We start from the raw sequence: 15,699 nt of genomic DNA, 5'->3' as shown, positions 1-15,699 counted from the left end.
CCTGCCTGCTTACATGAGCCATTGGGCCTTCTATTCATTCAGTGGAGTATTAAGGAGAGAAATTAATTAAGGAAACTATTAGTATTCCTAGTACTTAAGTATTTTGGGGGGGGCCTGTTCCGTCGACCAGCCTGCCCCTGCTGGCCGGTGTACGAGCCTGGATTTGAGAAATCTGCTAAAAAGAGTTGAGATTTGGGGATGAAATTTAGGGGTCTCTTGGAATTGCTCTTAGCGACCCACGACACGTTGATGGTGCGTCCACGAGTAAATCCCGATCAATGGATCCCGATGGCAGCCCGTGGCACGTAACTCTCGCGAGGTGAAAGACCATCGATCTTGTACGATCGGAGGTTGAACTTGCATGCGTTGGTGCATACTCGGGATGAGTTTCGAAGATGGCCATAGGTGGCTAGTTCTGAAGGACACTGTGGGGGGTTCCAAGCTGGACCATGAGTCATGCGGTGGATGGCATGCAGCTTGAACACCATTTTGTTTAGGGTGAAAACATACGATTTGGTCTTCACTCACTGGTTGGATCTGACAGCTGCCCGTTATCTAGCCCATAGGTTTTACCTAAATTATAACGAGCTGACGTTCTTTATTTGGTTAAACTAAAATAATAGTCTTTTTTAGGGAAAAATGCGAGCTTTTTTCTGCACAATGGCGGTGATATGAGTCCGGGGTGGTCCGATCTTTCGATGAGATTGGTAACTCTCGATTTGGGTACGAGATGACGTTGACGATCCGACTACGGCCTAGGAGGCAGCGCCTTAACAATCGATACACCAACTTCAGAGGGTTATTGATCACGCGGGGGCACGATCAACCTGACCACGAAGGTCCTTATTTCTGCAAGCGATCGAAGAACAAGTAAGAACAAGATAAATAGCAGATGCAATCTAAAATTGCGAATATACTATATCGAACCAATGTCTCAACGGGACGATAAGTTGGGGTTCCGAAAGCGGTAAAGCAGGTGGTCTAGCCAACACACACGATTACACGAAGTTGCAGAGATGGCTAACTTTTAACTAAACAAAACCCAAGGCTCCTTAGGGGGGGCTCGTGGGGTATATAAAGGAGTAGGGAGAGAGATTTTCTTCCACCTTAAGTAAGGAGGCCGAAATCCAACTCTATTTCTAACTTTCCTAACAAACTACAACTCTTTAGGAAACAGAAAAACAGATCCGTCAGTTTGTTTTGTCCGTCACGGTCAGCACGCGTCGAATATCCTTGTGGGGCCGGATCCGTTGGAAAGGTATTATAATTACCTTTCCAACAAGTACTTATTTGCTTGATTTAGACTCTGGATGCGGCCTGGGTGATTAAAACAAATTCGGGTCTCCTGACAGCTCGGACCCGAATCGGATTCAACTTTAATTCGTGATATGTTTCTCTAGCAAGCTCCGAATCATGTGTCGTTTGATTTGCGTAACATTTCAAATTTTCAAACTCTCCATGTGTATTGCATTTCATAATCATCGTGCCATCCTTGCATTTAATTACACTTAAAACCCTAAAGTTAACCTAGAAACCCCTTTAGCAAAAGTGCTTTATTTGAATCTGGCTCTTTTCTTGCTTTTGGTAAATTGCATTTTGACCCATGAGGGTTTTGGCATAAAAAGGGATTTAATGCATATATATAGCTATCCCATAATTTGGCTTTTAAAATTGTTTTGAAAAAACAAATTATTTTGATAGTCTAAAAGGCCTTAAAGGATAATTTTATAGGTAAAGGTATTTTTAAATATTTTATTTTGAGAGAATTCTTGTCCCAAAATATAGATCATATGAAAATATGATTTTACAATTTTTGTGAAAATTTATTTGGAGTGATTTGGAACTTTGAATCAATTTTGGTGTTCAAAAACAGAAAATGGAAAAAGAAAAAGGAAAAGAAGAAAAAAAGAACCCAGGCCGGCCCGGCCAAATGGGCCGAACCGGGCTGTTAACCGGCCGCGCGACCGAACCGGACCGAGCCAGCCCGGCCGCGCGCTCGAGTCGCCCTGTCTCTGCCATGCGGGCCCCGCATTGTCAGTCATCGTCTTCCTCAACAACTGCCCCGTTTCTTCCGGCCACGCGCGCGTCCGAAACGGCCACGAATTCCTCGCGATTTCTCCGCGCATGAAGCCCCACTCTCGCACTTGAGCGCATCACCCCGAAACCCATACCCCTCTCTCTCTCTTTTTCCCCAACATCCACGCCCGATTTCGCATCCATCTCGCCGGAATCGGTTTCTGCCGCCGCTCCGGTGAGATTCTCGCGCCACCGACCCCCGCATCCTCCTCTCTCTCTCTCTCTCTCTCTCTCTCTCTCCCGCACCTTGTGACACGCTTGCTTTCGGTTTTGGACGACCGCAGACCGGACGCCGTCGCCGCCCGAGCCCGTCGTCGCCGGCCGCCGCTCAACCTCGTCCTAGCCACGTGTCCGCGCGTCCCCGGGAGAAGCCGCCGCCAGCGCCGGAAGCGCCTCGCCGAGCCGCCCCGATTCCCTTCTTCCCCGAGCCGAACCAAGCTCCGTCGCCGCCGCGCCGAAGCCGCCCGAGCCGCCGCCGCCGCCATCTTCCTCATCTCAGGTGAGTGCACCGCCAGTGAGCCCTCCCCTCTCTTCACCGTCGGATCTCAATCCAACGGCCCACGTTAAAACCCTAACGAACTGGTACCGTCCTATGAGATCTTGCCACGTGTCAAATAAATTTTAATCATATTTCTCGGCCGAATTAAAAAGCAACTTTGCAGAAAAGCCCCTGAAACTTCAAACCATCATATCTTTTAAACCGTTTGACCAAATTTGAAGTTTTATACCTTTATGAAATCCTCGCAACCTGTAGAATCTTTTGGCATAGTTTAATTTTAACTTTGAACAACTTAACCAGAAGAAAATTACAGAATGCTTAATTATGGTTTATTATTCAAACGAATTATTTCAAACTAGTTTTGAGCATGTTAGCTTGCTGAAAAATTATTTGAGTATGCTCTCTGTCCATTGGACCAGAAGGGAAATTATTTTGCAAATGATAATGCCACACAAATTTAACCTTGCTCTATGCTTTACAAAAAATCAAATAGGTTTTTAATTAAAGCCCATTCTTGTTTCATGCATAGTAATTACCTCCTTATTATTGGATTAATCTGTCCAAATATTTTGAGAAGCTTTTCAAGACAGAAACTAAACAAATATTTTGAGAAGCTTTTCATAGCATGTTTTTGTATTGAATGGCATGTTTATTGTGTGTGTGCATTTTTTTATTTTAGACTGTTTGGATTGTGAACCTTGTTGTTGCGAAGAGTGCGAGAACAACCACAACCTTGGACAAGGCAAGTTCACTTTGATCATTTCCCAAATAATTTTTACTATGCACTAGTTGTTTTATTAGATGCATTAGGAATATTACTCGTACCTCTATGCTAGCTATAAAATCCCAGGCAGTATAGTTTACCCTCTCCATTACCTTGCTACCAAATTGCCATCGATTGTAGTTGAATGCTAGGCTATGGTAGTATCGTGGGGGAAATTACTACATTATGTTATTGTTATGCCTATGGAGATATGAAATGTTTTATTAAAATAAGGCAAAACAATTAATTCAATGAACCATCCTGAGTGGGCTGCTTTGAGGATTTTGAGGATTAGCGGCGTCAGGTCCATTTCTATGGGTCCCTCTGAGTCGACTTTCCGTGGATTCGGGAAGGGATCGTCCATGGACGTCTCTCCCGTGGATTCGGGGAGCGCCTACGTTGCAACTGTGGAATGCCACCTGGGGTAACCGAGACTGGACTAATTTCCTATTTAGTAGCTTCCAGTACAACCACAATGCTATATGGGCTCTGGCGAGACAAGAGTAAGTTGTATGAACCTAGACCTGAGAAATTGTACTGAGGTAGAATGTGTAGGGGAAGCGTGATTCTCTCGTGGTTTAGGGAATTACCTCTGGAAATCTCGTAATCGACGCTGTTGCTACTCTAACCTGAGGACAGCAAGGGATTAACCTGTCGGTTTCGTGTGGGGAATGTGTACAAACTTTCGAGAGTTTCAAAACTAAGTACTTAGCCGTGTCCCCGGTAATGGACAAATTTTGAGCAACCGGATGTGGAGCTGTAAGGAAAGTCTCAATCATTCTAATTTCTTAATAAAATGAATGGTTTAAACTTGGGTTTAGGAACATTGATGTGTCTACTAATGTCCTTAGTTTAATAGGAGTATGGGTGTGTCTACCCCATGTCCAATAGTAATAAAATTCTATTTGATTAAAAGATAGGATTAAACAATTAAGCTTATATGCAAATAGCCTTGAACCCCACTATGCCACATTATGCATATACTTGGTAGTTTCTGATATAACTCCTAGTGATCTTGCCAATACATTCAATATATTGACCCTAGTGGCTGCATCGTTTAATGATGCAGGAAGCTCCAACGAAGAGTAAGAGTACGTTCTGCTTGTTTGGGTTACGGACCTATATTCCAACACGCTCTCACTGTGGTGTTGATGTAGCCCTTGTATCTTCCGTTTTCCGCTGCTAAACAATTGTTTTATTTCCAGCTAACCCATGAGGTTATGCGAGTTTGTAAGTACTTTTAATTTCTGGATGATGCGTTGTAATATTGAGACCTTTGTTCTATAATATTACATCTTGAAACCGTGTGTGCTAGCGAGTTGATCCAAGGACTAGCACTAAAAGCATAGAGATCGAACCCGTGTACGGGGGCGGTCGCTTCAATTTGTTGGAAAGTAGACTTGATAGGCTTCCCTTTGAATCTCTCTTTGCAGGCTATCACACTTCATTTTCACTTTGGACTTTAGAGTTCATTAAGATGCCTACATAATAAGATCAAACAAGATAGTAGCTCCGCCTCTTTGCAAATAATATATTGAACACATTTAATAATTGAATTCACCTGATTATAATTGTTATTGAATACTCCAACAATTAGGGTTGTAATGGTCGTATCCATGGTGATCATGTCCATATCAGGCAGCGAGCGAACTCACACCAATGAAGCGAAAGAACCCGATGCAGACGCACGAGCTTCTTTCGCATGCTCGAACGGATCAACTGGGCTTCGTGGGCTGTGCGTCGCTCTATACCAGGATGGGCGCGATTTGTCGTGAGCACGAAGGTTGCTGGCCCCACCAGCTCTCTGTGTTCGGGCACCATACACGAGTAAAATGCATCCGCGGTCCTTTAACTTGAAGAGCATGTGCTATTTGGTCCTCTAACTTAGATTTTGGACGTTTTTAGGAATTAAAGTTACCTCTATACCCTGCGCGAAGTGGTATCTTCTAATCTGGACCGTCAATTAACCAACGGTTTAGATCTGCCTGCGTTTCTCTCTCTGACACACGGGGTCCGCCTGTCAGGAGGCCGCCCTTCCTCTTGGCCGAGCCCTGGCCGACCTCCACAGGCCACGCCGCCGCTCGCCCCCGCTAGCCCGCGCCCCTGGCCGCTCGCCGCCGCCCGCCCGTGGCCATCCCTTCTCCCGCGCCCCCTCCGGCCCTAGCCGGAGCTCGTCGGACTCCATGGTGGCCGCCCACCCGCGCCTGTGGCTGCACGCCCCTAGCCGCGCGGCGCCGCCCGCTTGCGCCCCTAGCTTCCCGCGTCTCTGGCCACGCGCCGCCGCCCGCGCCCCTGGCCACCCGCGTCTCTGGCCGCGCCTCTGGCCGCCCGTGTGCCTGGGATGCCTCCTCTTTGCCGACGATGCCTGGGATGGTCGCAGCCTTCTTCTCCAGCCACTCCACTCCTCTTTGCCGAACCGAACCAAACCACCGCTCTCCATGGCTCCACGCACAGGAGGCATAGAAGACACGCTACTGGATGTTGGAGGTGGAAGACGACTGACAGGTGGGCCCCGGCTGTCAGAGAGAAAGAAGCACGGGCAGATCTAAGCCGTTGGTTAATTGATGGTTCAGATTAAAAGATACCCCTTAGCACGCGTATAGGTGTATAAAAGGATCGTATAGTAGTCACTTAAGGTACTTTAGTTCCTGAAAACACACAAAATCTAAGTTCGAGAACCAAATGGCACGTGGTCTTCAAGTTAAGGGACCGTGCGTGTATTTTATTCGCCGTACACTTTGTTTGACTGATCTCCGCATAGAATGAGAATCCAAGGTGACATGTTTGGTTGTGTACTAGTACAAGCGTCAAAACATACCGGCCCCATACTCGATCTATCGTATTTGCACGCACGCACGTATAGATGGGCAGGCTGAACGACAGACTAGACAGCCATCCATCCCTTCGATCTCCCTCCCCTGCTTCCCACTAGTTGCAGTTTTTTCCCTTCCCGTGCTTGTGATGCCGCTAGCTAGGCATGTCTGCCTTGCGCGTGATCCAAGACCCCAATCAGCAGCCGGAGTTGGGGAGATGTCATCCACCTATCAACAATCGGCCTGCCATCATCTACTTGGAGTTGGGGAGGATTTGGGAGCCACCAGCAGCTCTGCAAACTTGGTCACCTTGGAGACGCTCTGCAGCACCTCGTAGGGCGTGATGTCCCCGGTCACAACCACCTTCTTGTTCTCCAAATCTACCTCGAACGACAAAACGCCTGCACACACACAAGAAAGAAATAAAGGATTATGATGATTGCACGACTCCTGGGTTAGAAGAATTGTCACTGAACTAATTACTTGGAGAAAAATGGCAAATGCGCCATGCAGAAGTTGTGCTCTCTAAGCTAGTATAGTTACTCGCTACTCAATTTTCTAGCTTGCTCTAAGAGTAGTAATAGAGCAAGCCAGAGGAGAGTGTGTGTGGATGACATTTTCTAAGAAACGCTCAAATCTGTGTTCGTTGCATGTGGGAGCGCCCTACCACTGGGAGTAACAGTGCAACGAAATCATTTTCTTTTGCTCCTTTTCTTGCTGCGACAATGCGCCGTACGTAAGATGAATGTGGTGGTACTAATGCTCGGCAAACTCAATTATCGACCAAATCTTGGCCACCGACTGGCTATGCCACCTAAACATGTTTCCAGAAAAGGCAGGCAGCCCTTGCCCCTGCACATGTGCTCGGTACGAACATGTGCGGATGTGCCGAAGCATGCATGCAAAAACGAGAATGCGATCCATGTATCAGCTTCAGCTGGTTGCCTACCAGCGGGACCAAAACGACACGAGAGCCAACTCACAAGAGCAGATCAGGAATTCAGGATCGATGCCCACCGGCGCTGCTACAATGACCTGTAAGATGCCGGCACAACAGTAATACTCCGTGGCCGCGTTTACTGATCGACATTAACCCAGCAACGAGGGTACAAGAGCTAGCAGTACAGGTCTTTGGGGGTGAGTATACTGAAACTTTGAAAATGGTCGGGGGTGCGCAGAGGTCAACATGCCTTGGCGCATTTTTTTTTTCTTCCTATGTCTGACAGAGTGACAGGGCGTGTCTTATCTCTGCTCCAAATGCTTCTGGACTTTCTGGCCTCTCTGAGACGATGCGATGCTCGCATCCCCAGGAGGACGCGCATGTGGTGGCTACTCTACTCTACGTTGAAAAATTATCCATTCCATAGATTCGTGCCACTTGACAGTCGTTGATCACTTCGAGATCCTAGAGATACTAATGCTCCGCTTAACTATAACACAGTAAGGAATACAGACTCCCTGTTTTCTGTATAAATAATTAATAAGAAATGCAAACTTGGATATGCGTGAAGTATTAACAGGTTGAGGAGATGCTGAAGAGAAGAAAGAACCACCATTTCAGCTTTTCCCGTCAGTACCATATCCCGCAACCCCAGAGAAAACTATATACTGTACTAAGGTAAGAAGAACTATTGTTGTTCTAGCCTAGAATAAGAAGAAGAATTGTTGTGTTTCGTCTGAGTTCACAAGCAATAGAATGAGATAATCAAGGAAAGGATAAGTGATGCAATTTGATGCTTGGCAGTAAAAGAACATGAACTTTATCATGATAACCAGTGGCGCAGCATGATTGTACGTATACTTTTAGCACTAGGCACTATCAAAAGAATCTGAACACCGCCCCCAAAAGGATTTAAAGGAAGGATCGGTTCTCATACGTACGTACCTTCCATCTTGGAGATGTGTTTCTGAACTTTCCTGGCACACCCATAACAGTGCATGGACACCCTGAGCTCCACTGTCTGCATCACGATTCAACAGAGATGGATATTATGGGAGTGGCCGGGTAACAGTGTGCCCACATGTTCCGCAGCCTTGCCAGAGGTCTCGCAGAGAATTAACGGGTGTTAATTATATTTACCTTTGGCTCTAGATGGAAGGCAAGAGTCTTGGCCCCACCGGCGAAATCCTTGAGCTTCACCAGCTCATCCAGCTGAGCGCTCACCAAGGCCCTGCCCTCGTTCTCCTCATCCTCATCTTCAACGGAATGTATGCACACACAAGTGTTCGCACACAGGGCAAGGGGGAAGCAATCCAGGACCTTGTCCAGGCCTAGCATCCTCCCCATGTCCCTCTGAACTCCCTCTGGACTCTCTGGACACTCTCTGAACTCTGAAGTGAAGGTCCTCTGAAGATTAAAAGCACACTGCAAAGTGCAAACACCCTTTCAAGAAGAAGAGCATATGGAAAAGGAAGGCGCTACCTTTTAGCTTTGCGTGAGAAGAGACAAGTACGCGAGGTGAGCTAATAGACCTACCAAAAGCACTTGGAATGAGGCAACGGAGGAGAATATATAGTATTGAAGTGAGCTAGCTATTGCTCAAAAGTCTGAAGCAACTCCCGAGAAATACAATTGTAGCTTTTGTTTGGGTGCAAGACAGAGTCATGCACCGGTTTGACAAGGAGACAATAAGCTGGTAAGCTCTCCATGTGACAATGTGCTTGCCTATTGGTGCCAGCCCTCGTGGAATCATTCAGTTGATAACACACATCGCGATGGCCATGCATGGATGGATACACACACCTTGAGCTGAAAGCATAACCATAGAATAGAACACAACCAATCATACATGCCAACCAGAGGCCGGCCTTTGGTTAGTGCTTAACTAGTATGCATATACAAGCAACTCAAAACATGGAAAAGTGGCAAGATAGACGACAAGATTTACAGATTGCCACATATACGTGTCTTCACTTGTGTACAACAGTGACCGGTACATATTCATTCCTTTTCCTCCGGTGGGGAATATGTGTGTGTGTCAACGTAAGCTGGAGAATGGCGTATACAAGCAAGGCGGCGACTATTATTACCATATAAAACCATATCCGTTAGCTTTTCCCTTGCGCCGACGAAAGGACAACTCAATGTTTAAACAAGGCTAGAGAATTAATATAAAACGCGCTCAGGTCACCTTCAATTGACGCTTGCCACAGCGGCTCTCGTCCTTTTAGGACCGAACCCTTGCCAATTGCATGTATAATTCTATACCTATGCAAATTTGACAAATCATATATCAGTTTGCTCATGTAGACCGGCGCTACGAGGCACGATCGCAGAGACGTTGTTAGAGTCCTCGGCGGATTTGTTGATGTGCTTGTATTATGTTGATTTAATACAAAAGGGAGGAACAACGGCTCCCGGAGATGTAGGCTTCGGTCGAGCTCCGTCATTAACATCGTCTCATCATTATCTATTACCGAACGGGGAGTATTATCTGCGATGATGTTGGAGTGTCCAACACCTAATTTCGCAACATAAAATGAGTTTTTGAGCTCATGTTGAGTTCCCATGTGAAACTGAGGGTGAAGGAATGCATTTCATAGGAACCTGTAGATTTGAATCCTATGATAAAAAAAGACTTTACAAAATAATCCTTCGACATTCTCCAAATGAAAATCCCAGTCTGCAGATGCTTCGCAAGTTCACATTTCCTTGCCAGCTTCAGGCTAGTGCATGAAACTAAAAAGTAAAACTACCATCGCTACCATCGTGTGTTGTCGTCACCTTTCTACTTGCCGAAAGCTAGCATAATGCGCATCGACTAGGTTTGACAAGATCCCGATAGGGGTCCATCCGGTTAGGACATGGGAACTGCAATTGATTGATTAATCCGTCATGTCCGTAGCTAATCGCTTCCATCTTCGGTGAACGGTGGCCGGACGGAATCTATTGGTGGGCCACCGCGATTTTTTTGACACGCTAATGTGTGCATCTACTATCTGAAAGGTTCATGGGTGGTGGCCATTGGCCCGAGGGGTACATGACCGGCGGGGCCTCAGGCCCCTCACGGCACGGAATTATTGGCTGTCCAGGTAGAGCAGGTAAGGCCGTACGCTTGCTCGAGAGGGACTGGTTGTACCGTGTTTCGATCCCTCAATTTATGAAGCAAACACAAACACAATCCATGACAAGTTTCAGTATCTTCTGCCAGGTCTTTCAGGGCCACCAACACTCTTTGCGATTGTGAGCCATGCCCATATGTTTCGTGCGAAATGAAATGCAAGTCTTTTCTTTAAGGCAAGACCGTTGTTGTATTTTTTTTTTACGTGTGCTGATGATTTTTTTTACTTTGTACCTCTTTTGATTCCTGTCACACTAATATATTCTCTCTAGTCGGGCTTATAAGGCACGCACGGGATTTTATAACGGATTTTGACGAAACATTACTTGATAATACGACGTTATTGCGACACAAAAGAGATATCGTTGTATCTGTATTGGAAAACCCAATAAACAGTATAACGTTTATATACCTACATTTTCTGTATATTTGTTCGTCAAAGTTTGGCACAAAATTCAATGCAGGTCTTATAAATCCGGATGGAGCGAGTATAATTCACTGATATTAGATTTTGTCCGATACGTGCCTATTCATCATGTTTTTAATTCTAAAATCGAAGACATGAAATTTGTATACCTAAGGGCTTTCATGACGTGTCAAAATCCAAATTTGCCACATAGGTCCAAAAGCCAAACTTCTTATTCTCCGGTGAAACCAAATTTGATGCTAAATTTTAGTTTTCATGCAGTGCAGATAATGTCAAACCTGCACGTAGATGGGAGCCACAAAAGAAAGAAAGAATTACTTATTTCCCTTATCTTTTCTTCTTCCCCAACCTCACTTTTCCATCAAATCCTCAGACCCCAACTCCGCCAGCGCCCCACTTCACCACCTCCGCTCGCGGCCCTGCCCTGCTCCTCCATCTCGCGCGCTCTGCACCACCTCCGCCCCTCCTACGCATGCCCTGCACCGTCTCCGCTACTGCCCCTACGCTGCGCTCGCTCAACAGCGCCTCCACCCCTCCACGCGCACCCCTGCACTACCTCCCCCGTTGTCCAGCGCCAATGTGAAGGATCTAAGTGATATAGTTCCGTACCTAAATTGTGAAATCCCTCCCGTGAGCCTCTCATTCCCCAAATCCCCTAGGTGCCAAGACCACAGTCGCCATAGTACTCCCACCCTTGTCTGTCGCTCCGTTGCTGCTCTTCTTGGCGTCTCCCGCCACCGCTTCCTACTGTTAGTTTGGACTCGATGTTCCTTTTTAGAGGTTCAGCTGAACATAACATCAAAAGAATGATTTTTAGGACTCATAGATCTATCTAACGGTTAGAAATAATTGGGGTGATCTGGATCAACATGGAGGCTCCTTCGGCACCCCTCATATTGCTTGTAGGACTCAGATATCTCATATCTAACGGCAGGAAATAATTGGGTGACCCGTGCAGATTGCGCGGTTAGACTTGTATAATCAATTTTTTCGGTTTCTTATATATTTTACTTAACAAAAATATGTATAGCTTTTTCATATGTTTTCTGTGAAGACAAATCTTCTGAAATGATAAGATGGAATATTCTGCATCATTAGATTGATTCAATAACACATTATATTATAGATTAGGTTGTCATTATATTTTTTAGCAACAGATTTGTATTTTATTAACATTATCCGCAATATAAAAGCATTGACCTTGAATAAGGAACTTATGTGTTTGCTACATTTTACTTTGTGCGATATTATTTTATATAATTTGTAAAATTTCTTTTAGATGTCGATCACAGACTTATATATTTTAGTATTAAATTATTATTTTGGACGGATTCCTTGCGAGCGAGCACGCAGTGCAACGAGTGAGCAAGGTGGCGTCCGACGGCGGCTGATGGAGCGTTGTGGCAGCCGTGGATCACAGCACGAGGGACCTAATGGTGTCTCGACGACGACGGATTACGGCAGCAGCGACCGATGGCGCTGGGACGGCTGATCACAGCGAGCGTGCAAGCTGCAAGGCTGCCGTGCGGCAACGCTTCAAGAACTTGCATCGGTCGCCAGCGTGGAGGCGAAGATTAGACCACTAATTACCACCAAACTCTTAGATGCCACTTCGTTAAATTGCTAATTACCACCGAATGTAAAAAAAATCAGTTAATAATGATAAGACACTAAAAGTGCATAAGACTTTGCAATAGTACTAATTTGTTTATTTGGTCTTGATGAATTACTGCAACGCAACCTTGTTCAGGCAAATCCATAGAAATTTTTCATCATGGACGTGGCCTCGACGATCACTCGGAGACATTTTTCATCATGGACGTAGATCTAACGATCATGTGTCAACAACTCTCAGATCCAACGATCAAAATAATTGAGGTGATGTGGATCAACATGAGGCCTTCCTCGGTACCCCTCATATTGTTTTTAGTATATAACAAGTTCGTAGCCCAAACAACATATTCTTCTCATTAAATCTTAACCGTTAAATATAAGATCCGATGGCCAATATATATAATTCAGGTGATGTGGATCAATGTGGCGTATTCCCTCGGTTCCCTAATTTTTTTCTTAATCTATTTTTAAGGGATTCTTTTTCTTAACCGAACCATCTGATTTATTTGTTTTGTATCATACGGCAGAGGAAACCAATGAGAGGTCCAGGAATCAATAATCGTGTGTCCATATTGGACACATATTAATTCGTATTGGACCTTAGTGGATTTTAATATATTTTAATGTTTTGTTAGTAGCTCACAAATTGGGCCTACTTGACCTGAAATCACTTTATTGTTTATTGGTAGCCCATCAAATATACCCTCTCATTAAATAAGGGCCATTAGATGTCATCCAACGGTTAAATTATCTTGAAAAAATATAGATATAGATTATGACTAATATACTTATTTTATTGTTAAATATTTTCATGACCCGTGAAGAAAAACAATGAAAAATAATGTTGAAATGTCGTCGCGTAACAAGTATGTTATGTTTAATTGGGCACCTTAAAAAACAAATTTAACTTAACTACCACCGATTATAACATATTGTGTCTATTTGGGCCTGAAATCATTTTAATGTTTATTATAGCCCATCCGATATACCTCTAATTATCGCTAATTCTACAAAGTGGGCCTACTTGGGCCTGAAACCACTTTAATGTTTAGAGTTGCCCATCAAATATACCCACTCATTAAATCTGAACCGTTAGATGTAAGATCCAATGGCTAGAATAATTGATGTGACGTGGATCAACGTATTGTTTTTAGCATATAACAGATAGATGCAAGAAGTCAGTCTTGGTACACCGGAAGTCCGGAACGGCACGCGATGAGCTAAGACAGTGCGACTATGCGAGCATCTGTGTCTTGTGGTCTGTGAACGGCTAGGATCCCAACACGTGTACTTACCTGAGGAGGAGAAGAGGGCATTAAAAAAGTAGGGCCACTTGAGTGGCACTATCTGGTGAGTTTTTTGTTGGGGGAGTATCCATCATAATCACGGGAAAAGCCATCGTTCCGTCTCTTCAAGCAATCAGGTGGGGCAACCATAACCAGATGTGAGCTCCGAGATAAGCATGATGGTGCCCTGGATTCGTTGCCGCCATTGTCAAGTGAGCACCAATTGCAGCAGAGATGTCCAGCTAGGAAGTAGGCACCGCTCTTTGCCATGTCCTAGGCCAGATACGACGTGTCCGTGTTTGTAGTTGCTGTGGCCTGTGGGTGGGGCAGCAAATGATTTGTATCAAGGGTCTGTTTAGTTTTAGCCTAAGCCTGTCTCACCAGAAATTTGGCTAGCCAAAAGATTTTGGTTGCCAGCGGACAGCGGTCACAGCGGGCAACTTCTTTTCCCTGACCTGGAGACTGGACTTCCACGAGCTATGTCAGAAACAAAGAAAGCATAAGCATCAGGTACAAATAAGTTGACATGTTTTTCGCCAAAAGACTCGAAACAATGACGTATGCGCGCTGATAACAGGTAACTATGAGCCAAGCATGCTACTGTAATTGCTAGTGACAAACGATATGGTATATATTGCGTGGCCCGTGCAAGGTTCTGATTATATGAAATATCAAACATGGACTGTGCTGAGAAAACGACCAGATCAACTAAAATTTTACTGTAGAAGACAAGAGCAGAGCAGAAACAAAGGCTCTCCTCTTGACCATGAGCAAGAGTTTACCAATCGTAACTGCCACCTTGGTTCTTCATGTTCATGGCGAGACAACTGCTAAGGTCATAAGCAATCAATAAAAGCAAGCCCATGAAAAATCAACATAGCTTATCGTATATACCACAGAGATCTTACCTAACAACCCGAAGCCCGGAAGAAGAGGCAGGCCGCAGGCCAGCACCCATGACTACAGCAAGGTCTTGTATTACTTGAAAAGTCCAACCTGGCAAGGGTGCAATGAGCAGCGATATTACAGATTTACACTGGTGAACCTATCCACTGATTTCGGGCATTACATCAAGCATACACGGGAGTAAATAGCTGAAGAAACAATGCACGATCGCAATACATATACTTCGGAATACAGATTGGTTAGCATTCCTAGTGATTGCTGAACTGCTAGAGAATACGAGTACTATAACAAAACCGTACAGATTCACATCTCAATGCAATCAAGGCAACTGCAGTAAATAATGGAGAAGGTACGAGTATCGGATTCTACGATCACAACTACTCGAAAACTGCAAAAGAAATGTGCATACCTGCTGAATGGAATGTTTCAGAGCAAAATACAGGGGCTCAGGACTTGGGTCTTAAGAAAGTACTGACATGTACGCCAATATAATTGACCACTCTAACAATAGATTGTGCTAGTTCTGTAGAGACTGAAAGCTGGTTCCACGAGTCCACTTTGTCAGTGACCAAACTCATCATGATGAAGTAAAGTTCATCTCCGAGTATCTAACCAAAAATGTAACTGATGTCAATGCATATACTTCAACACACAAAGCATAGACCTAATGAATCCCCACGGTCTGAACTTACCTGCGAGTTCTGTTCTTGCGCTGACCAAATTCATGACCTACAACCTCGGCCAAAAAGGTATGAAAAATAACACAAATAACTCGTATACTTTTAGAATAATATCAGGGAAATGAAAACCATTTAAAAATCAGTCAACACTAAAAGAAAAAAAAACACAAAAGTAATTGAGTAGTGGTTTCACCTGGTATTTCTTCGGAGTTCAGCGAGGAACTTCAGTTGCACCCAGGTTTCTGCAGGGAAACAAAGAATTAAGATAAATCAATGGATAACCTTTGTCCTACTGCACAATAGTTATTGTTTGTAAAGAGAGCAAGAACAATGCAAGTTCAACAAGCAACAAGTCAAAGAATATTCGCCGCAAAAAAAAGTCATAGAATCTAAATTTAAATAGTTAGACCGTTGGCCACATGGATAGAAAAACTAGAATCTGAAACGAACTAGCTAGAATCAAGAAAGGAAATACACACCCAGAAACATAATTATAAATTTGCACAAATTCATGAGTGCAAGGCGTTGAGTTGACGCATATAAAAATCAATGGAACAAGTGGTAAAACAAGGAA

At 44.6% G+C, this 15,699-nt stretch overlaps 1 protein-coding gene and 1 long non-coding RNA gene across 4 annotated transcripts; one reads left to right on the top strand and one right to left on the bottom strand.

Annotated features, from left to right (window-relative positions):
* Positions 1-2,039: 2,039 nt before the first annotated feature.
* On the top strand, positions 2,040-3,314 carry LOC106866101. Its single transcript, XR_001406032.2, has 3 exons — positions 2,040-2,251; positions 2,361-2,575; positions 3,255-3,314. It is a non-coding gene; the product is annotated as an uncharacterized LOC106866101 (long non-coding RNA).
* Positions 3,315-6,033: 2,719 nt separating this feature from the next.
* Positions 6,034-8,810, bottom strand: LOC100827164 (heavy metal-associated isoprenylated plant protein 9). 3 transcript variants are annotated; one of them, XM_024460162.1, is made up of 4 exons: positions 8,574-8,810; positions 8,232-8,482; positions 8,037-8,112; positions 6,034-6,552 (listed from the first exon to the last, which is right to left on the bottom strand). In XM_024460162.1, exons 2-4 carry the CDS (start codon positions 8,436-8,438, stop codon positions 6,401-6,403), a joined length of 435 nt encoding a protein of 144 aa, XP_024315930.1. In that variant the 5' UTR covers positions 8,439-8,482; positions 8,574-8,810; the 3' UTR covers positions 6,034-6,400. The 3 variants fall into 3 exon arrangements, with proteins under 3 accessions (XP_024315930.1, XP_010232249.1, XP_003569696.1); XM_010233947.3 differs by having other exon boundaries at positions 8,232-8,516; positions 8,628-8,810; XM_003569648.4 differs by having other exon boundaries at positions 8,232-8,810.
* Between the last annotated feature and the right edge of the window lie 6,889 nt (positions 8,811-15,699).

The sequence above is a fragment of the Brachypodium distachyon genome, chromosome 2, assembly GCF_000005505.3.
Source record: "Brachypodium distachyon strain Bd21 chromosome 2, Brachypodium_distachyon_v3.0, whole genome shotgun sequence".
In the NCBI taxonomy this organism is placed as follows: domain Eukaryota; kingdom Viridiplantae; phylum Streptophyta; class Magnoliopsida; order Poales; family Poaceae; genus Brachypodium; species Brachypodium distachyon.
This window is presented reverse-complemented; position numbering and strand designations above follow the sequence as displayed.

Bases quoted from the DNA above. Each gene is read 5' to 3' on its own strand.
- LOC100827164 (XM_003569648.4), bottom strand. From the start codon at position 8,438: ATGGGGAGGATGCTAGGCCTGGACAAGGTCCTGGATTGCTTCCCCCTT. The intron at 8,113-8,231 runs GTAAATATAATT...ATCGTGATGCAG, and splicing joins CCTTCCATCTAGAGCCAAAG to ACAGTGGAGCTCAGGGTGTC. The intron at 6,553-8,036 runs GTACGTACGTAT...GTGTGTGTGCAG, and splicing joins ACACATCTCCAAGATGGAAG to GCGTTTTGTCGTTCGAGGTA.